Here is a 23,952-nt window from a genome sequence, read left to right on the forward strand (position 1 = left end):
GGTGAGACAATAAAACATGGAGCTCTGAAAAGACCAGAGTTAGACCCAAACAGGGGTCATCCTAATAACTGAGACAGTGAGACAAATTTCATTTTGCTACTCCAGGGAACTTGCAAGGTGGGAGCGGTGAACACCAGTACACCTCCTGGAAGAGGAAACCCACCAACAAAGGAACCACAAACAGATAACAACGGAAGAAGGTGAAGAAGGGAGTGGAAGCCACACTAACCTCAATCCAGGACTGATCTGGAAATACAACCAAATAGTGGAGAAATTACTCAGAACAAACAACAGAACAAGAGCAAGAGAGAAGCCTCAAAACCTTGTACACACAGAAGAATCAGCTTCAACACAAACTGTCCACATCTGCACAAGAGAATACAAGATGTGGTGGACAGAGTGGCCTTCAATTAATCAGCTTGAGGGAAGGACCCATCAAAGAAACACCCAACAACAATAAAAACCCAAAGACATACAGAGAGCCAAGATAAACGACAGCCCAAGACCAGCGAGCTCAGGAGATTAAGGAGATAGCACCACTGAATCCGACTGGCATTCTACCATAGAAGTTCATACCATAAACCCAGGGAGTCAGAACAGATCAATTTAAGAAGCAGAGGCTAACAAGAAGAGTCTCGCGAACAATGGGAAGACAAAGAAACAATCCCCAAATGAAAGGAAAGGAGGAAGCCCAGAAAGAATGCTAACTGAAATAGAGGCAAGTCAACTATTAGATACTGAGTTCAGAGCAATGGTTATCATGAAGCTCACTGAGCTCACAGAGAATTACCAGAAACTACAGGGAAACTACAATGAACTCACTGCAAACTATATCAACATGAAAAAGGAAATAGAAACTATCAACAAGGGCCAAGAGGAAATGAAGAATACAATTACTGAACTGAAGAACACAGTTAGAAGGAAAAGCAGGTTCGATGAAGCAGAGGATCGGATCAGCTAACTGGAGGACAAGGTAGAAAAAAACACCCAGAATGAGCAAGAAAAAGAAAAGAGGCTCAGAAAGAATGAAGAGGGATTAAGAGAAATGCAGGACAACATGAAACAAAATAATATCCATATAATAGGAATACCAGAAGGAGAGGAAGAGCAAGGGATAGAAAACCTGCTTGAAAAAGTAATGATGGAAAACTTCCATAAACTGATGAGAGAAAAAGTCACACAAATCCAGGAAACACAGAGAGTCCCAAGCAAGAGGAACCCAAAGAGGCCCACTGTAAGACACATCATAATTAAAATGGCAAAATTCCAAGACAAAGAGAGGATCTTAAAGGCAGCAAGGGAGAAAAAGGAAGTAACATACAAGGGAGCCCCAATAAGGTTAGCAACTGACTTCTCAATGGAAACACTCCAAGCCAGAAGAGTATGGCAAAAAATACTCCAAGTAATGAGAACCACAAGCCTGCAACCAAGGCTACTTTACCCAGCAAGGCTCTCAATCAAGATACAAGGCCAAATAAAGAGTTTCCCAGACAAAAGAAGTCTAAAAGAATATACCTCCACCAAACCAGCTCTGCAAGAGATGCTAAAGGGACTGCTTTAAGGAAAGGAAGGAAAAGAGAAAGAGAGAGGAAAACAGGTAGGAAAAAATAGCAATGAATAACTACCTATTGATAATAACCTTAAACGTAAATGGATTAAATACTCCAATCAAAAGACATAGAATAGCTGAATGGATAAGAAAACATGACCCACACAGATGCTGCCTACAAGAGACCCACCTCAGGACAAAAGACCTACACAGACTGAAAGTGAAGGGCTGGAGACAAATTTTCCAAGCAAACAGATATGACAAAAAAAGCCGGGGTAGCAATACTCATATCAGACAAAATAGACTGCAAAAGAAGGGCCATAAAGAGAGACCCAGAAGGTCACTTCATAATACTCAAAGGAAGAATCCACCAAGAAGACATAAACATTGTAAATATATATGCACCCAACATAGGAGCAGCCAAATACATAAAGAAAACCTTGGAGGACCTCAAGAAAGATACTGACAGCAAAACATTTATAATAGGGGATTTTAACACCCCACTGTCAAAACTGGACAGATCTTCCAAACAAAATATCAAGAAGGATATTGTGTCACTGAACAATACCCTAGAGGAAATAGACTTAACTGATATATATAGACCTTCTCATCCCAAAGAAGCAAATTATACATTCTTTTCAAGTGTACATGGAATATTTTCAAAGATAGACCACATGATGGGACACAAAGCAAGCCTCAACAAATTTAAGACAATTGAAATCATATCAAGTATTTTCTCTGGCCACAAGGGACTGAAACTAGAAACCAACCCCAAAGGAAAAAACCCAAAACACTGAAAATCATGGAGATTGAATAGCATGCTATTAAACAATGAATGGGTCAAGAATGAGTTTAAGGAAGAAATGAGTTTAAGGAAAAACGTTTCTGTGAACAAGCGAAAATGAACTCACAACAACCCAAAACTTATGGGACACAGCAAAGGCGGTCCTGAGAGGGAAGTTCATAGCAATACAGGCCTACCTTAAAAAGATAGAAACATTTCAAATAAACAACCTAATCCTATGCCTACAAGAACTGGAGGAACAACAACAAAGACAGCCCAGAGCAAGCAGAAGGAAGGAAATAACCAAGATCAGAGCAGAGTTAAATGACACAGAGACTAAAAGCACAATTCTAAGGATCAATGAATCCAGGAGCTGGTTCTTTGAAAAGATAAACAAAATCGATAAGCCTTTAAGCAGGCTCATTAAGAAAAAAAGAGACAGGATCCAAATAAACACAATTAGAAATGAAAGAGGAGAGATTACAACTGATACCACAGAAATTCAAAGGATTGTAAGAAATTACTACAAAGAACTGTATGCCAAGAAATTTGAAAACCTAGGTGAAATGGACACATTCCTAGAAAAATATAATCTTTCAAAACTGAATGAAGAAGCAGAAAGCCTAAACAGACCAATAGCAGCAGACGGAATTGAAGGAGTCATCAAAAAACTCCCTACATATAAAAGCCCTGGACCAGATGGTTTCATAGGAGAATTCTACAAAGCATTTAAGGAAGAGCTAACCCCTCTCCTTCACAGACTAATCGAAAAATCCAAACTGATGGAAGACTCCCAAACTCTTTTTATGAAGCCAGCATCATCCTAATCCCAAAACCAGATAGAGACACAATGAAGAAAGAAAACTTTAGGCCAATATCGCTGATGAACATAGATGCTAAATCCTCAACAAAATATTGGCAAACCGCATCCAGCAATTCATTAAAAATATCATACACCATGACCAAGTGGGATTCATCCCAGGGATGCAAGGATGGTACAATATTCACAAATCAATAAACATAATACATCACATAAACAAAAGCAAAGAGAAAAACCACATGATCATATCAATAGTTGCAGACAAAGCATTTGGTAAGGTACAGCACCCATTTCTGATAAAAACACTCAGCAAAGTGGGAATAGAGGGAGCATTCCTCAACATAATAAAGGCCATATATGAGAGACCCACAGTCAACATCATACTCAATGGACAAAAACATAGAGCTTTCCCACTAAGATCAGGAACAGGAAAAGGATGCCCTCTTTTACCACTACTGTTCAACATAGTATTGGAAGTCCTAGCCACAGCAATCAGACAAGAAAAAGAAATAAAAGGCATCCAAATTGGAAAGGAGGAAATGAAACTGTCACTGTTTGCAGATGACATGATAGTGTACATGGAAAATCCTATAGACTCCACCAAAAAACTACTCGACCTAATAAATGAATTTGGCAAAACAGCTGGATACAAAGGTAATACTCAGAAATCAAAGGCATTCCTGTATAGTAACAATGAAACATCAGAAACAGAAATAAGGAAAAATAATCCCATTTAATGTAGCAACAAGAAAAATAAAGTACCTAGGAATAAACCTAACCAAGGAGGTAAAAGACCTGTACTCAGAAAACTACACAACACTGAAGAAAGAAACTAAGGATGTCACAAACAAGTGGAAGCATGTACCATGCTCATGGATTGGAAGAATTAACATCATCAAAATGGCCATACTACCCAAAGCGATTTATAGATTCAATGCAATCCTTATTAGAGTACCCATGACAAATTTAACAGATATAGAACAAACACTTCAGAAATCTATATGGAACCATAAACGACCCCGAATAGCTGCAGCAAGTTTGAGACAGAAGAACAAAGCAGGAGGGATCACAGTACCTGATATCAAACTGTATCATAAGGCCACTGATATCAAAACAGCCTGGTACTGGCATAAAAACAGGCACGTAGACCAATGGAACAGAACAGAGAGCCCAGAAATAAACCCAAGTCTCTATGGTCAATTAGTGTTTGACAAAGGAGGCAGGAGCATAAAATGGAGCAAAAATAGCCTCTTCAACAGATGGTGTTTGGAGACCTGGACAGCTACGTGCAAAAAAAATGAAACTCGATCACCGACTTACACCATACACAAAAATAAATTCAAGGTGGATAAAAGACTTAAATATAAGTCATAACACCATAAAAGTCCTAGAGGAAAACATTGGCAGGAAAATCGCAGACATTCCATACAGCAACATCTTCACAGACACATCCCCTAAAGCAAGGGACATAAAGGAAAGAATAAACAAATGGGACTGCATCAAAATAAAAAGCTTCTGCATGGCTAAGAAAACAGCACTAAAATACAAAGAGAACCAACAGTATGGGAAAACATATTTGCCAATGATACCTCAGACAAGGGCCTGATCTCCAAAATATATAAAGAACTCACACGACTCCACTCCAGGAAGACAAAAAACCCAATTAAAAAATGGGCAAAGGACTTGAACAGACACTTCTCCAAGGAAGACATACAGTTGGCCCAGAGATACATGAAAAGATTCTCAGCATCACTAGCCATCAGAGAGATGCAAACTAAAACCACAATGAGGTACCATCTCACACTGGTCACAGTGGCCAACATAAACAAATCAACAAACAAATGTTCGAGAGGATGCGGACAAAAGGGAATCCTAGTACTTTGTTGGTGGGAGTGCAGACTGGTGCAGCCACTGTGGAAAATAGTATGGAATTTCCTCAGAAAACTAGAAATGGAACTGCCCTTTGACCCAGCAATTCCACTGCTGGGATTATACCCCAAGAACCCTGAAACACCAACCCAAAAGAACCTGTGCACCCCAATGTTCATAGCAGCACAATTTACAATAGCCAAGTACTGGAAGCAACCGAGTGCCCATCAGCAAGCGAGTGGATCCAAAAACTATGGTATATTTACACGATGGAATTCTAGGCAGCAGAGAGAAAGAAGGAGCTTATACCCTTTGCAACAGCATGGATGGAACTGGAGAGCATTATGCTAATTGAAATAAGCCAGGTGATGAGGGACAAATACCATATGATATCACCTTTAACTGGAACATAATCAACAAAAGAAAAAAGCAAACAAAATATAACCAGAGACATTTAAGTTAAGAACAATCTGACAATAGCCAGGGGTGAGTGGGGAAGGGACAGTGGGGAGAGGGGATTACAGGAACTACTATAAAGACACATGGACAAAATTAAGGGCGAGGGTGCAGGTGGGGGAGGGAGGTGGGTTCAGCTGGGGTAGGGTGGAGGGAGGGGGAGAAAAGGCACATAACTGTAATTGAATAACAATACAAATTTAAAAAAAAAACAAAAAACAAATAGTTCAGTAAAAGTCAAGAAATCAAAGAAAAGGAAACATAGACTAGATAGGATATACTGGAAACAAATAGCATAAAGCTGATTTAATCTTAAATATTTATTATATAAAATAACATCAAATATAAATTAACTAAACATTTTAATTAACAGACAATGATTATCAGACTAGATTTTAAAAATCCAACTCTATGGTCCCTATAGGAAATATATCTTGAATATAAAAGTACAAAAGAACTGGATGAGAAAATGGAAAACAATACAACATAAATATACTAAAAGAATATGCAGTAACCATGCTAATATCATACAAATTTGACTTTAAAGCAAGAGCCATGCTTACATATAAAGTGCATTCAATAATAAGAAAAGGGCCAGTCAGCTAGGAAGGCTGACAAATAATGACTTCAGGAGCCCTGTCAATAAGTTAGAAATAAGAAGAACAAACTAACCCCAAACCCAAAGTGAGTAGGAAGAATGAGATGAGTAAATATTAATAATAAAACCATATCAAATAGAGACAGCAATAAAGTAAAAAACATAATATTTATAACTTTAGTTTCTTTAAAAACACTAGCAGAATTGATAACTCTTTAGTAAGATTGATAGAAAATAAAAAGAGAAAACAGAAAAGGTGTACATCATCAATATTCAGAATAAGAAAGAAGACATGATGTCTGCTACAGCAGATATTTGAAAGATAATAAGAGGATAATAAAGTTTTATGTCAATCAACTAGAAATTGTTGACATCAACATCTTTCTAGAACTGATACATCGAGAAATAGAAAATCTGAAATATCGAATATGTACTTAATAAATTGAATTTATAATTTAAAATCTTCTTCAAGGAAAACTCCTGATGATTTCATCAGTAAATTCTTCTGACATTTAAGGAAGGCACAGCATGTTTTACAAAATCTTCCAGAGAGGAGAAAAAGAGGGAACACTTCCCAGTATATCTTATGAGGGCTTCATAACCTTAAAATAATAGAAAAAAAGGAAGAATACAGGACACTCAATATAGATGTAAAAATTATACAGAAAAAAAAGCAAGTAGAATCCAGGAAAATATTAAAAATTTAACATGTAACAACTAAATTGGATTGATTGCAGAAGTGCAAGATTAATCTTACATTCAAAAATAATCAATGTGATTTATCACATTTCCAGTAAAAAGGTATAATTATTTCCAGTAAAATGATATAATTATTTCAATAGATACAGAGAAATAATTTAAGTTTCAACATAGATTCATGATTAAAACTCTTAGTGAACGTATGAAAAAGAAGAAATTAATCTTAATCTGGTAAAGAGCATCCACATAAACCTGTAGTAAGCATAATACTTCATGGTCAACTATTAAAAGCATTCACCCTATAATTAAGAATGCAACTAGACCACACTCACTACCTCTTTTCACCATTGTACTGGCAGTTGTAGCCAGAACAATAGGACAGGAAAAAGAAATAGAAGGTTTAAAGACTGGGAGGAAAGAAGGTGTTCTTATTTTTACCAACAGTCTGATTCTGTGTATTGGTACCACCATAATATCAAACACAGAGGAGGAAAGAGTGCCTGAAGGCAGATGAAGGGGAGCTCCAGGAACACAGGGATGTCCTCCTGGAGCTGTGGTTCTGAGTTGTGGTTACACAGGTGTGATGACTTCATGACAATTAACCAAGCTCTATACTTAGGACTTGCCTGCTTTTGTACTTGTATGCTACACTTAGTAAAAGTTTCTTTTTCTTTTTTTTTTTTAAAGACATTCCATTAGGTCCACAGCCATGTGCGAACTGTGGAGGGCAGGAAGAAGCGCCCACCAGTAACCCTAACTCCAAGGGCTGTGTTTGTCAGTGAGGGGTGCTGTTGAGGACTCTGAGCCCTATGAGAGCCAAACACTCAGGATGACTGACAGTGAAGTGCAGAGTCAGCGTGACTATGGCGAGTGCAGACTTGGTGCCATCTACATAGTGATGTGTCGCACTGAGATGGGAACAGATAGTAATTTCTGCTACTCAGAGAACTATCAAATTCTGTCCTGAATGGGACAGAGGGAGGAAGTGCAGAACCGGTCTCAATGGTAGGGCCTTTGATCCAGCTGGATGGAGGAAAACACTGTATTCCCTATTCAGGGTTGTCATCCATCAGGCTTCTAGACAGGCAGGCAGGTGGGGAGGATGGAGGGGGAGCATGTGGTTAAGCTTTGAGCTAGCAGCTCCCCTTTGGAGGAGATCCTGGGGCTGTGTGCCTGGAGGGAGGCAGGTGCTTCAAGGGGGCTGCACTCTCTTACCCATGCAGCAAGTGGCTGACAGCTGGAAGGCTGCAGACAGGCCTGGCTTGGACACAGAGCCCAGGGGTGGCCACTGAAGTCACCTAAGTCTGGCAAAGAAACAGACTGAGGGAACAAGAGATTCACCCCCACTCCACTATCACCCTTAAAACAAGGCTGGAATAGAACTTTCCTCCTCAGGAAGCCTCCCTCACCTTAATTACATGCAGTGGAGCTGAATATTCTAGCTTCGGGTGGCCAGCATCATTGCTGCTGCTCGCCAGCTCTGTGATCATGCTCACGGTACTTGATTTGTCAGTGGCACAGCTTTGTCATTTCTGAACTGAAATGCTCAGTATTGTACCTCATATGGTTGTGAGTATTAAATCATCAGGCTTAGAACTGTGCTCAGTAAACGCCAGCTACTATTGCAGACTAAAGTCAGGCTTTTTATGAGGGCTCACTCTGGGCTCAGACAATCTTTCCACTCTCGCCAGCCCCTCCCTATCTCTCGCCGTCCCCACCAAACCAGACTGCTTGTTACTTCATTAACGTCGTTTTATACTTTTCTGCCTCTGCGACCATCCATGTTGGCATCTCCTAGCTGGTAACTTTTCTGAGTCTCTGTTGAACTGGGATAAGAATGTGTATCCCAAAGGGTTGTCATTAGTATAAAGTTTAAGTTGTACAGGTGACAAGATGCCTGCCCAGATAGGAGCTAGGGCTGGGTGCTTCTGGAAGACGTCATGCCTCCTTTTCCCTTGAATTCTGCCACTATGAGCAATGTGAACTTCATCAAAATGACTTTAACTCCTTTTTTGGTTAACTTAGAAAATACAGATGGTAACACCCCCACCTCATCATGCTGCAGTGAGATTTAAGAGAGGGAGCATGTGATAAAAAATGTCCTTTGAAATTAATACTCGAAGGGAGATAAGCGTGGGTACACACAAATCTTGCCATCACCCAGGCCTGATGGCTATGAACCTAAAGACTCAGGCTTAGAGCTAAGTCCTTCTTGCTGCCTTTCCTTTCCTAGGCTTGTTCACCTCATTGGAAGTACAGATGAGATGCACAGAATGATGTGATGATGGAAAGGGGTCCAGGCCAGGAACCCAAAGACCAGGATTCTAGTTCCAGTTTCTTCACTGGCTGGCTGTGTGCTCTTAGGCAAATCCAGGTAATTTTAGCAGGTCTCTGTTCCCTCATTTTAAAGGAGGTAATGCTTGGGAGGTCTGTGGTCCTTCCAGGAGTGCTCTCCTGAGCCAGTTTACGGATGTTCTCGGAGACTGGACCTTGCTGCGGGGCTCAGTGATGCCACCTTCAGGTTAAGCCTCTGGGGGCATAGCTCTTGGATATTTGAACAGATGTTTAGTGGGTTCTGCTCTTTATAACCAAGAGTCCTGGGTGGAACATGCAGGCCCCATGTCAGGGGTGTCAAACTCATTTTCACTGGGGGCCACATTAGCCTCGCAGTTGCCTTCAAAGGGCCAAATGTAATTTTACGACTGTATAAATGTAACTACTCCTTAACTGTTAAGCAAGAGCTTGGTGCTGCTGCTGGGTAGAAACAAGGTGCCAGGTAGGATAAAACAAGGTGGAGGGCCGGATTCGGCCCACAGACCTTGTGTTTGCCACCTGTGCCCTATGTCCTCAGGGTGTGGCCCTTGGCCAGTCTTGGGTTCCCCAGAGTCCGACCTTCACAGGCAGTGTGCTGGGTAATTTATTCCAAACACATGTGTTGCCCATGGAGGGTCCTGCCCGACCTGGCTGACACTTCCTTACAGGTGTGGCCTCTGCTTGGTGTGAAAGGCATTTTCTCCCAATAATGGCCCAGGGCTATCTCAGGGTGGGGTCTCTCTGAACAGTAGTCTGTGCAGATTCTTGTCTAGGATGGGAGAGTTGTGGATGTCACCATGTGAGGATGCTGCATCAGACCAAGGGGAAGAGAAGGCTGGGTTTGCTGCACTGCACTCTGTAAGTGAAGGGTCAAGCAATTGGATACCATGGGTGAAGATAGCCCATCAGAATTCAGATGAGCAGTTGAAAGGGTCTGAAATGGCTTTGGCCTGGAGAAGAACCTGGAATATTTGGAACTGAGGATCCCAGCAGCTGGAAGGTGGTGGCTCAGGAATATTATGACAGCTTCTTTAGGAGGCAGAGCCATCCTGCATGGCCAGGACATTCATTTTCATCCAAGAACAATGAATGTACCACCACAGCCTGCAAAATAGTTTTCTCTTTCATTCTTCTGTGCCATTTTTTTCCCTAGGCATGCTGACATGATTATGTAACATTATCTCCAAGATGCTGAGCCTTCTCCAGTCCAAAGGAACCAACTCAGAAATACATTCTGCTTATTGGGAAGTAATTGAGCTGGCAGACAGAACTCTGTTTTTTGAGGTCCTCACTCCTGGAGCCCATGGGACTCTAGTTACCAGCTTATGTTCTTGACTCCATAGGAACTGGGCCTCTGCCAAGAGTTTGGCATTAACTATTATTTTATTAAGAATGCGAGGAAGTGGATCATCACTGAGCCTTCTGTAGTGTCTTGGAGCAGATGGACTCACCTGGAAAATGTTGGCGAAGTCTCTGAGATTGAAGATGTAGTGGAATTTGATTGCTGTGGGTAGGAATGTGGTGGCAATTTTCTGATGGAAGGTGAGGGCCAGATTGATTAGCTGGGGGGTGGATTTCTGCAGAGACGCCGGGAAGTTCCCAAGCTTCAGGTGCTGAGTCAGGATGGTGCTATAGATGGAGGACAGGGCGTCTGCTCCCGGAAAGGAGAGGACAAAAACACTGAAGTGACGCTGTAGGGAAATAGAGGCACATGGGGATGCCTGAGTTAGACACTTGTTATCACAGATCGAAAATCACTTTTTTTGAATTTAGATATAACAGTAAAGAATCCTCCTAAGGTCTTTGAATTCTATATTTTGGTCACATTTTTTCACACTAAACCCAAATTTAGGTTGAACCTAAAATGACTAGGGGAGGAATGGGCTTTGAACCTTGGGTCAAAAGTGTCAGTATGGGGTAGTAGGAAGTGAATTGAACTTGGACTTAGGTAACCGGATTCCAAATCTAAATTTGACACTGAATATCCACCTGGTCTTGGGAGAGCCATTTCATCTCTATGACCCCTTTCAGCTCTAAACAGCTTCATGACCCTAGGTCAAGGAGTTTCTCTTCCTAGAAAGTTAACATCCTTTATGATTTACCAGTTTTAAAGGCTGGAGTGGGGTTGGGGCAATAGTTACTTATGATCAAGTGATATCAGCCCTGGTGAGGCAGCATTTAGGACCCCAGAGCCATGGCTCCTTCCCTACCTGAAGACGTGGGTTGATGGTGAAGCTGCCTGAAGTGGGGTTCATACAGGAAACATATTGGACATTCATGATCTCCTTGAGAGACAGCTTGTTCCGGTCATACCTGGAACAGTCAGAAACCACAGGTGAGCATTGTGTGAGGGCCCAGGTCAGTACGTGCCTTGTCAAGGCAAGGTGCAATGTACCCTATCATTCATGTGTTTGGGTGGTTATTAAATATCCAAATCCATTCACAGAGACTGAGAAGAGACATGAGACTAGGACAAAATCTTGAAGGATCCAATATTTATGGAAATAGCATGGGAAGGAGACCAAGATGGACTAAGAGGTAGGAGAAAAATCAGGGGTGCATGGCACCCCAGAAAGCAAAGGAAGTCAGTATTTCCAAAAAGAGAAAACAGTCAACTACATCAAGTGCTGCAGAGAGAAGAAAAAAGATGGTGACTCAGCTGGATCTGTTGGATTTCATAATAAAGATACAGTTAGTAGTTGAATAAGAACAGTTTACTAAAGTGGAGGAAATAGAAACTAAGTAATAGTGGACTGAAGATGAGCAGGAGATGAGGGAGTGAAGACAGAGTGAGAAATTTGATTATGCAGGGAAAGAGCAATAAATAGAGCATGATTTTTTAAAAGCAATAGAAGAAATTTATACAAGTTTACATATATGTATGAAGACACAGGGGACTAGTTGATGAAGTGAGGATTTCAGGAGGTGGAAGAAAGTAGAATTAAGATGCTGGTGGGTGGTTATGCCTCAGGGAAGATGTAACAGGAGGAGGGACAGAGGATGCTTGGGGATGCAACTAAGTTGTATAGATGTGTAAGCAAGATGGCAGATGGTGCGTGGTCATCAGCTGAGGTGGGTGGGAAGCTTGTGGACATTTCTGAGACTGGAAATGTAAACACATAGAAGCAATATGGTAGAATTTCCAAGAAATGTCTACTTCTTGTTTAAGACTTGTGACCATGAATGAATCCAAAGTAAAACTGGGAAGCCTGCCTCTGATTCCTTGCAGTTTAGTTTGGCTGCTCAGATGCTGGCGTGGAGATTGTGTGTAGTTGTAGATGGCAGGCATCCAGCAGAGACTTGGGAATGAATGAAAGGCAACTCAGGTACCACCCCAACTCTAGTTGTCTCTGAATTCCCTCTTTGTACTCCCCACTCTTTTTCATCTGCCAATTCCATGTGAGGTACAAAGGTGAGCTAAATGGTCTCGAATCATTGACTTGTGTTTTTTGGGGTGGGGGGCAAGTTCAGACCTTTTGCCATTAAAAACTGTACTGTTGCAAGAGATAATATTTGACCTGTGAGTTGCTCTAAAGAGACAAGGGTAATTAAGACCCACAGACACTAAGCACTATGCAGCGTGATAGGTGTGGTCACTGAGGTACGAGCTCAGTGCTATGGGACCATAAGCAGGGGAAGGGGAGTGGTTCATTCTCCTCTGGGGATTTGGAGAGGACAACTTTTGAGAAGAATATTGAGTAAAAAAGTAGGCTTTTCCCCTTAGATGTGAGCTCAGTACCTTCTTTTCACTTGGGGAGCAATGTCGCTGCCTGCAAACACCCTCCAGAGAGCAGAGACCCCATGAGGAACGGAGTTTCAGGTGGAATCTCCTCCGGCACCAGAGCCAGGCTGAGGTGTGCAGTTCCCAGGGAATGGTGATGGGTCCACAGCCCTGCCTTGGTCCTCTCCCCACTGGCCCCAGTGCCCGGCGTGGGCTCTTACCAGTGCCCGTAGTCCAGGTGCTGCCTGATAATGGTGTGGGGCTGCACCGTCCCGTAGGCATCCACCTCAGGCATATTCATGTCGTCGATGAAATAGATGAGCTTCTTGTTCCCTGGGGGGCCGTACTTTCTCCCAGCCTTCTTTTCTAGAGGCTTCTCCAGGACAGCTGGCAAGAAAGCCAGTTAGTGAGAAAAGGATATTCAAACCTCAGGTGTCAGGACCAAGACAGTACAGAGGTCAAGAACAGGCTGGGGTGCAGTGTGCATGTGGGTGCTAACAGCAGCAGTAGTCACTCCTGGATGCAGGTGTTCTACAGGACCAGGTGACATTGGAATGGCTTGGCAGTGCTGCCAACAGTGTCCTACAAGCATTGAACTTCTTACTCTGTGCAGTTTGTCAGGCTTTCACAAACATTAATTACCTCACTTTACCCTTATCATGTCATTGTAAGACTAGCACTACTATCCCATTTTAAAGATGAGGGAACTGAGGATGAGAAGAACAAAGCAACTTTTCTAAGGTGGAGTCATTATACAAATCCAGGGCAAATGATGAAGCCCTTGCTCCTCCTAGCATACTTGTGGTTTTCTTTGCTTGTAGACCAGAAACAGAAGATACTTTGACTGTTCCAAGGCCTCAGAGAATTTCTGAGAAGTTTCAAGTATCATGAACCCCTCCTTCTCCCCAACACCTTCAGACTGTCTGGCTTCTCCCACACCATCTCAGGGTCTTTTTGGAGACTCAGAGCAAACTCTCTTTAGGAGGTGTCTCTTCAATTATCTAGCCAGGGGAACAGAATCCAACAGGATCGTTTCCCTGCCTGACAGGACTTGTTTAGAATAAACTTAAGTAATAGGGTGGAAGTATATGTATTTTTTTCAATCAAGCAATTAAATATTTATGTATTGCAAGAACCCACATTTCCTATTTTAGCTGGAAGCTCTGAGAACCCTCTGATTCTTTCTCTTGAAAAACAAGTTTGTAAATAAGGGGAAAGTGCCAATAGACATAGAAGGTGACAGATAGAAAGACAAGTTCCTTCAGGAAGCTTGAATATTCTAATTTTCTGGTCCTGAGTTAAATTAAGTGTTTAAAATATGAATTAATTTTAAATTTAATTAGCATCCAATTAACATACACTATCAACCAATTAATCACCCAACACCTTCTTTCCCCCTAAAGATATAACAACTATGTAAGAAATCTGTCAAAATGAAATATAATTAATGGGCTGCCAAGGATGTGTTTTTGAGAACAGTCCTTTCAAGAAGAAATTCTCCCCTTAGAAAGAGTTGTTTCTCCTCCTCCCAAAGCAATGATATTCAAATCAACCCCTGAAAATAATGAGACCCTGTAATTTGGGTTGATTAAGCCCTTTGTGCTTCTAAAAGACTGTTGAAGAGAAAAGCCTGTCAGTTAGTGACAAGTGGCCTAGGAAGGCAGCAGATTATCTCAAAAGGACACGCTAAGTCCCCAGAGAAAGAGAAGCCCCCAAGGGAAAGGCACGCACACTTGGGTCCCTTCTTGGCCAAGCCCTGCTCTGAGTCCCCATGTTTGACAGAATTGTAGCAGGTTATTCTGTTTCCAGCCAAAAGTAGAGGAGCAGAGTGGGTTTAAGTGTCAGCAAATGTGTTGATGTTGAAGGTGCCAAACACATAAGACATAAATAAATGTGGCCTGGGCTCTGCATTGTGATAAACAAGTGCTGAGGGTCCCGCCCATGCCCAGGCCGGAGCTCCTCCCCACCACTTTACCAAATTTCTCTGTGTGGGGCGCTGGGCATTGGCACTCAGCCGGGGGTCCTGTGGAGCAGCACCAGCTGCCCTCCAGCACTGTTTGACCAGATCATACATTTAAGGAGCCATTTCATCTTCAAAGTGAGTTTGTATTTGTTATCTCATTTCGCTGTCTCCATTGCTACCATCCTTGTCCATCAGCTCTCATCTAGTAACTATGAAATCCTCCCAAATGGCCTTCCTACTTTCACCCTAGTCCCCTTCACCGTATTCTCAAAACAGCAGACTGGGTATCCTTCTAAGATATAAATCAGGGTGGCCAGTTGCCTGTTAAAACTCTGGGGTGGAAGTGCATCTCACTTGGGGCAAAAAGCCAGTCTGGTTCCATCCACAGACCATGCATCTGTTTTTCTCTGCTACTGCTCCCCTCCTCACTCCCTCCACTCTTCCTTGGGGCCTTTACTCTGAACTTTCCTCTGCCTGGAATCCCTTTCTTCCTAATGCTCACACAGTGCTTCTTACTTACCTCAGGTACTCACTCAAACACATCTTTCTCAGTAAGCCCTTCCCTGGCACTCTATCTAAAATTACCACCCCCTCCTAGTCCCTGTCCCTGCATCACTTTTCTCCATAACACTTATTATCACTTAATATCCTATATATTTCACTTATTTATCTTGTTTATTGTCACACCCCCTGCATTCTGCCACTGGGACAGCAATCTCTGTTTTTCTCATTGTTGTACCCCCAGCACACAGAATATTATCTAGCACAAAGTAGGATGTTTGAAAATCATTTATTAGATTAAGGAATAAATGAATGAAGTTTATTATTGTAACAAACTCCATAAATAGGCAAAGGAAGACCCATTATCCCCACTTTGTAACTAAGGTAATAGAGGCTAAGGCAGGTTAAATGCTTTGCTGGAATGAGAATTCGGGTCTGTGGATGCCAATGTTACCACTTCTTTTATGTCCCTGGAAGAAAGACCTTGTAAGCTGTCACATCCTAGGAATGTCCCTGGCCATTCCAGTTCCACTGAGTACCCCAGTCTTGGAACCTAGAGCAGTTCATTCATGTGTCCATGGAATGTTATCAGGACCCTGCTCTATACTGAGAATTTGACATGCATTATATCATTGACCCTGAAGGGCTTCCCCATTATGTATTATCACCAGCTTTTAAAAAATCTTTTAACAAATAAGAAAACTGAGGCTTAGAGAAATTAAGGGACTTTATCCAAGGTCATACAGCTACTGAAGACAATGCCAGGATTCCAACCCGGGTTACCTCCTGTAACTACTTCTGTAGATTACTTCTTAAACATCACTGCAGCATGGCTTCTGCCCTTGAGGAATCCCCAGCTTGGCTGGCACGTTTGACAGGGAGCATTAGTAATGACTCACGTCTCACTTTGCATCAGCATGATTGGTGTACCTGTGTTTGAACTATTCTTTCCACATTATCTAATTTTCATGTTAAGACTTAGATCTATTGTGAGGGCTTTGTATTTATTCTTTCAAAAATAATATGCTTTGCATGATTATAAAAACAAAACATATTCATTATATAATGATTAAAAAGCATAGCAAACCATAGGATGAAAATGAAAATTACCTATAGTTCTTCACCTAGAGATAAGCATTACTTTCAACATTTTGGTGTATTTCATCCTAGTCTATTTTCTCTGTTAGATTTTCCCTTTACAAAGTCAGAATTATACTGCATATTCTGCTTGTATTTTTTTAATTTCACATATTGTAAACATCTTTATATGATACATACATATCCCCTAAAACTTGATTATTTTTATCAATCCAAGTAGGTTTTTATTTTTTAATAACAGAAAGTCTGTTTAATAAAGAAATTACATATTTAACAGAAATATTGTTGAAGCTAAAACTTAAAGGCACATTGAGAGTCCTTTTTTAATACAATTTAAAGGAATTAATTTCACATTATCAATAAAACAAAGTTCAAGCAAATTATTTTGAAGTTTTTCTTTACTGACTATTTTTGGAAAGTAAAGTTCATTATATTTTACCATAGAAGAGCAATGTTAAAATATGGGGTTATATTCCTACATTTGTACCAGGATTCAGCATTCAAATAAATCATTGTTCTAGACATCAGTATGTCATAAATGCAAAAAAAAAAATGCCCTAAAAGTCTAAAAAGTCTTTACTAATTTAAAATACTATTCCTAGTTCCATTAAAAAGGCATAAATACATGGCACATATTAATTACAAAAGGCATTCCATGTGCTATTAAGTGCCCACACAAGAAGAAAATGTAATAGGGACTAAAACTGAAGTACGTACTATATTTAACATTAAGTAATCTTGTCACCTTAGAATTTAAGGTGTTGCTAGGGAAATAGAAGGCACAAGATTCTTTAAAAAGTTGTCCAGATATTTAAAAACATTTTTGATACATTTTCCTAAAACAAGCAGAGGCATTCAACCACCTCACTAATTCTAGAGGTATCTCTTCACAACGTTTTTAAAAGATTTGATATAATATATGTCCCCTTTATTATCCCTTCACTGCTCAGTTCACCAAAGGCTGAAACCATGAGGGCTGCATTGGGCTCTGCCCAGAGATTGTTGGCTTTGCTGTTATCAGAGCCCCTTCTCATTCCTGAGAAAACTATAGAGAGAGCTACCTGGTCAGTGGCAGGAACTTTAAAAAAGCTTAAAAACATTTGCTTTGTGTTGAGTTGGCCAAAAGGCATAAGGATAAACCGATGTTGGTTGTTTATAGCACAGAAAGCACTATGTAAAGTCAATCTGAGATGCTATTCTTATGTGTGCTTCTTCTATAAAGAAATCTGACGCAGTGAGATGAAATAAGTCACACAACTGTTTCCCTTTCACTTTCTCAAGGTGGTTTTCTGGACCTGGTTTCATGTGAGTGCTTGGCAAATGGTGTTAGGTTATCCGGAGGTTTGAGGGACATCCTGTTGATTCACAACAACTAATTAAAGAAAAACCTAATTAAGAGAAGCTGGCCACACAAATACCTAGCATTAGGGCTAGAGAAAAGCACCCAACCTACACACGAACACCTCATGATGGGCATTTTATGGGAGCAATGAGATCCCATAGCCTTCCTAACCAGCGATACGCAGCACCTAAGAATACTTGCTCCAGTCCATATTGAATTGGGACCATTTAGGAATTACTGTGGATTCATCCTTGATGTGGTGCCGCGGGAAGGCATTCTAATGGTCTCTGGATGACCCTGTTGCTGCATTGCTTCCTGCCTTGGATGAAGCACTCCGTAGACCACTGTTCCTGCTGCAGGTGCTGCTTCTGATTGTGCAGGTGGCTTTGGGTGGCCTGCACCTCCCAGCTCTGCTGGGCCTGCTGCACTAACTCTTTGTGTGACCACTGGCTCTCTGTGCAGTGGTTGTGCCGCAACCGAGAAGCATGCCTCTCTGCTGCTGCCTCCCAGGCCTGGGCCTTCCTCTCCAGCTCCCCAATTTCTCTCCTTCCCAGCATGCTCACAGGGGGCTCACTCCGTTGCCTCTGCAGGAATGGTTTTTCCTGGAGGCACTGGGAGTGGGCCTTTGCAGCTGCCTCAGCATGAGCTTCCTTTAGCTCCTCTTGTAATGTCTGCAGTTCTCTGTACTGTTTCTCCCTCACTGCCTGCCACTGCTGCTTCAAATCGGATTCCAGCTTTTCCTTCGCCAAGAGATGCATCTCAAGCTCCAAAGTTCATTTGGTATGTTAGGAGGCTAATTCTTATCTCATTCACAGGATCTTACCACTTTCTTGTGCATAGCTGTTCTACTGATTTTCAATTTCCCCCCAACCCTCCTCAGTTTTGTTGGTCAGTTTTCCCAGCATGGATTTGGTTGCAGCCTGGACAGGACACTGCTCATTGGCTAGGAGGCTAGCTTCCTTCATGACCACTTTTTGCTGGATTTGAGCTTATTTTATTTGCTGATCAAGCTTCATCACCTCCACTGTCTTTTCTGTAAGCTTGGTGGTGGCCTTTGTTGGCCTCTCGGGTTTCCAAAAATTAATAACAAAAGGAAAATATAACGTAGGAAAAATACTAGAGGCCTCGGAAAACTTGCTCCCAGAGTCCAGCCTTTGTTCCACAGGTCATTGAGAGTGACAGAGGACAGATGACGAGGAGCTGGGGTTAGGGCCTGCCAGGTGCACAGACAGCAGTCCCTGGCCACAAGTGCTCTTGATTTGTGGGGTGTGAGCTCAACAGGAGGCCAGACTGTCCAGCACTGACGCAAATCACAGCTCAGTCTGGTCCTGACCAGGGCAGCCTTGAGCAGCACCCCAATGCCCACCTGCTGGCCGGATCTCAGAGGGGCACAGTGGTCTTGGATGGTGCTCTGGTCCTTAGCAGCGCCACTGTCCTGGAATAGACAGCCCTGGCACTCTGGTCCCTGGCATCCCTGGTCCATACTCCGTGGGAGTAGAAACAGTGAAATACAGGGCCTTTTCCCTGCAGCAGGAGCCAGGTCCCAGGGCTGTTAACGTCATCTTACTCCTCTGGGAACTGCAGTCCTGACATTGCCAGGCCCGTCTCCACCACATTGAGCTTGCTTTCCTCTGGCCACCAGCAGCCCTGCTTCCAGCAGGGCCAGCTCCCCGCCATCAACCGAGGTTGACTCCGGGGCCAGGTGGGCACAAGAAGATGTTCAGGCATCCCTTGACTCTCCCCTGTACAGCCTGTTAGAACCGATTGGAACTGGTTCTACTGTCTTCCACTGCAGGGAACGTGGAGCATGGAATGTAGGTCTCTCCCTAGCCACGTCTCCATGGTGACCAGGCAGAGGGAGTGGAGCCAACTGAGTTCTTGCTGGGGGTCTTTGGACCCATTGTGTCTGTTGGTGTTGGGAACATTTTTCTTGAAACAAAAAGTATTCTGAAGTTTCTATGGTGGGTTTGGCTGCTGTTATACTCAGCTCCCATAGCTGGACCTTGAGGTTCAAGTTCATCTCCAGCTCAAGGAGATCCTTTGGCCTAAGAGATGAACTTGTCTGGCTTCTACCATTGGTCTTCATGATCTTCATGCTCCAACTGAATATAGCCTTCTCCTTGGGGAGTGCCCGCCTGGGAAGAGTCCCCAAAGCTTGATTTTAATTGTTGCTTTGTGTCCCATAATTCAGAAGTAAAGTACCAAAATTTAGGGAATGGTTTCTCTATTATCTAAAAATATGTTGTTTTCAATTTTCTTATACTTTGAAACTCCCTTCTTCCCTTCCAAGCAGAGCATCTTGCTCACTAGAGAGACAGCTCTGGAAATTTAATTTTGCATCTTCTTGGAAGGCAAGCAGACAAGTGTTGTCTGTCTGTGATGATGTAAGTCAATGCTCCTTGGAGGCTGAGAGTTCAGTCGGATCTCTTATGATCCTTTCCAACAGAAAACTTTCAATGAACAGGTTACGGAGACTTGTTTTATGCAAAGACCCAGACACTTGAGCTCCTCTCTAATTAGTATAATTAAGCATTTGTTGAACTAATAATTCAAACTGCAGTTGGGTGGTGAGAGAATTTCAGAATGGTGGAATGCATCATCTTTGGCCCATTCTCTCAACACTACATACACAAGCCCATGATGCCCTGATTGAGTTCTTTGTGTCTCCTTTTCTCTTTCCAAACTATCCTGTCTGTGGGTCATTGCAAATTTTTCTATTTTAAAAAATTATATTTTCAAAGTGAATAAGAAGAGGCTGAATTGAAAGTATTTTAACAGACCAACTCGAAGACTAAAATGGATTCTAAAACAGTGGAGGAGAAGACTCTAAATGGCACCAGTAATCAAAGATGGCAGAGTTACTGTAACCAAATAAAAATGTATCTCCCATTGCCCTCTATGAACTGCTGCCCAGCAAGTTCAGAACTAAACCTATGTTTAATTACAGTAACCACATCATCCTGGACAAACCCATCTCCCTTTTTGTATGAAAAATTTTTTTGGCTACCAAATTACAGAAGCCATATACATCATGAATACATATAAAAGGTTTATCGGGCTACAAAATGGGTATTACTTTCTACTGAGATTTTACAGATGATATAAAAATAACTTACAATAATCTTTTATCATCTTAACCCTTGGCAAAACCCAAGGATGGCCCCTGAAATTATGCCTCAGAGGAGGGAATAGCAGCAGTGCAGCTGGGTGTGTGGAGTTTAGAGAGGTGGGAGGGACAGAGAATGAGCACAGATCTGTGCCTCTCTCAAGCTGAGATGCTGCGTTACTCATTGTTATTAATCTGTGCCTTGTGCAGCTGTTGCAGGCAAAGCAGTTGAAGTCAGAGTGTTTCAGTGACTGACTAAAGAGCCTATTTTATTTACTATCAAAGGGAAGATGTCCATGTGCTCTAGATATCAGATGAGCCAAAGCAAGTTGGCATTCTATGGAGCCAGATGTATGACTTTCAGTTTTATCAATGTGGAAGGCCATTACAGCCTGATGAAATAAGACAGCTTGAAATAAGACTCATTGTGTGACTTTGAGAGAAGTGACTTAACACTTCTAAGCTTAATTTTCTCATCTTATAAAAACAGAGGCTCTGTTTTTATAAGAGTCATCACTCTGATGGACACCATCTACAACTTCTTTCTTGTTAGTCACTTTCCAGTTGGGTGGCTGATGACACAGTTCTGGATAGAAAGCCACAGACATGAGTCTATGTTCTTGGAAAGATCTAATTTCCTGACATGGACACTAACTCTCCTCTTTATTTTACTTTTCTCCATTTTAGAATGCAGATGTGATGGCTGAAGTAGCAGCTATTCTGTTACCCTGAGGGAGAAGCTAAGAGAACAATAGTTAATACAGCATTGATATATCTAAACCATTGATTCAGTATTAGCAACTGCCTGCCTTGAGACTTCTTGTCGCATGAAAAAGTTTCCTGTTTATATCACTCTCATCGGACTTCCTGCTGCTTTCAGTCAAAAGCATTACAGATACAGTGTGTCATTGGGGGAGGGGGGATTAAATGAACGAATGCACATGGTTGGTTGGGCATATTATAAACATTAAATACAGCATGTGCTACCCACAGTGGTGAGCAATGAGAATGCCTGGAAACCCACCCCAATTTGTATTTAAAGGAGTTCTAAGTCTGTGCTTAGGAAAGTATTCACTGGAGACCCAGGAGCTGGATGTAATGAGACAGAGGAGAGACACAGGGATTGTCAGGCAGCTGCCTCCTCTATTGGAAAAAAACCCTGATTTTGAGAAAAATGAATGAGCTGTAGAATATCCCTCAGGAGACCTTGATGAAGTGACCTGCTGGGTGGAGTTGTTGCCCATTTGAAAGTTGGAACATTTCCTTCAAAAACATAATTTTTGTTTTAGAATAATTTATGTTAAACTTCTTTTTCAAGAAAAAAAATGGTGTTTGCTTGTGTTCCTTTTGTTTTGCCACTTGGCACTTAGAAATTATTTGATAATATTTACAGGTTCTTAAATTTGAAAAGGATTTTAATATTATTCTAACAGCTTTCATTTACTAAGCAATTAGTGTATGGTAGGAATCATTCTGAGTGTTTTATATATTTTATCTTGCTATTTAGGAATGGAAAGAATGAACTATTGATACAATCAACAACATGAGTAAATCTGAAAATCATGCTGAGTAAAAGTAGCCACACAAAAATGCAACCAAACATGTTGCGACAGAAACAGATCGGTGGTTGCCCAGGCACTGGAATGGGAGTGGGGGTTGCGTGAGAAGGAGGGGTTACCACGGGACACAGGAACTTTCAAAGGTGATGGCTATGTTCCTTATTCCAATTGCACTGACGGTTTCATGAGCACGTTTTTCAAAACTTACTGAACTGTATACTTTAATATGTGCCATGTATTATATGTCAGTTAAAACTCAAAAATGCTTTTTAAAGGGAAAATGCTGGAAAATTATATTGCTTTTTAGTAGGAAAATGAATAAATAAGCTGTGATTTATTCACATAATGGAATTCTATACAGTAGTGAAAATCAGTGAACTAGATCTCCATGTATCTAAACAGACAATGATGTAAAAAGTAAATTGCCAAAGGAGACTCCAATATGTTATATATTTAATATTTAAATGTATACAACATGGTGGATGTCAATGGGTCACATATGTATCAAAAGTGTAAGTTTGGAGTGGTGCTCATTAACTTTAGTAGCCCAGTTAACGAGGGACACGAAGGAAGAAAGGATGGGTGTGGTGTGGTGGTTGTACCTACGATGGTAAGATGCATAGAAAAATGACAAAATGCTAACATCTGTGAAATATAGGTAGTAGGTACATGGCCATTTGTTATATTATTATCTGTATATTTCTGCATGATTGAAATATTTCATAATTTTTTCAAAGTCCATCCCACATTCAGCAACCAGTTTCCCTCGCCAGGAGCAATTCTTACAGTTTCTTGTGTGTGTGTGTGTGTGTGTACACGTGTGTGTGTATACACATACACATGCCTAGATGTATGAGTACATATATGTGTAAATTTTCATGTATCTCTTTTTAAATAGAATTTCGAGCATGCTGTATATACTGTTTTGCATCTTTTTTTTTCTCAACAAAACTTTGGAAATAGTTGCAACTCAATTCATACAGAATTTTCTCATTCTTTGTAATAACATTTAGCATTCCATCATATGGACAATTGGGCTATTTTGCCATTAGCGACACATTTTGCACATCTGTTCAGACTATACTACATGACATCCAGGCTTTTCTCAGTTACACAGGGCTTCAGTACAACAGCCACGAAAACACTGGCCTGCAAAAAGGGATGGGCTTCTGAGGGGGGTGGGGCAGTGTGCCTCTCGTCTAAAGCAGTAGCTACCTTTTAAGTCCCTGTATTTCCTTTTGTAAGTTTCCTGTTTCCTCTTGCATATCTACTGGGTTTCTGGCTCCTGTGTTTCTAACTGTTGGTAGCATATTAATACTTCCTCCACTTTAGGAGCCATTTTGTTGCTTCTTTATAAATTGTTTTAGGCTAAGAAGTCAAATAATCAAAGTTGTTTGGACTGAGACTAAGGGAAGAGGGAGGAGATCCCAGGGAAGGGAGGTCAGCATTTTTCAGGGTCAGGGGTATGAGCTTTGCTGTATGGACTTTGTTACCTACGTGCTGGCTGCTCTGGGGCTTGGGGCTTCTCTCAGGTGCTAGTCACTCCCGAAGAGGTAAGGTGACAGGACAGGAGC

General features: G+C 41.5%; 1 protein-coding gene across 3 annotated transcripts in view; it reads right to left on the minus strand.

Annotated features, from left to right (window-relative positions):
- DNAH9 (dynein axonemal heavy chain 9) overlaps positions 1–23,952 on the minus strand; it is a 367,496-nt gene that overhangs the window by 145,952 nt on the left and 197,592 nt on the right. For all 3 annotated transcript variants that reach the window (XM_024564675.4, XM_053910525.2, XM_053910526.1), the window contains exons 39-41: positions 13,031–13,196; positions 11,299–11,401; positions 10,540–10,779 (exon numbers count right to left, since the gene is read on the minus strand). In XM_024564675.4, coding sequence (XP_024420443.2) covers positions 10,540–10,779; positions 11,299–11,401; positions 13,031–13,196 — 509 coding nt within the window. The remainder of the gene's footprint in view (positions 1–10,539; positions 10,780–11,298; positions 11,402–13,030; positions 13,197–23,952) is intronic.

This window comes from Desmodus rotundus, chromosome 9 (assembly GCF_022682495.2).
Source record: "Desmodus rotundus isolate HL8 chromosome 9, HLdesRot8A.1, whole genome shotgun sequence".
NCBI classification, from domain to species: Eukaryota; Metazoa; Chordata; class Mammalia; order Chiroptera; family Phyllostomidae; genus Desmodus; species Desmodus rotundus.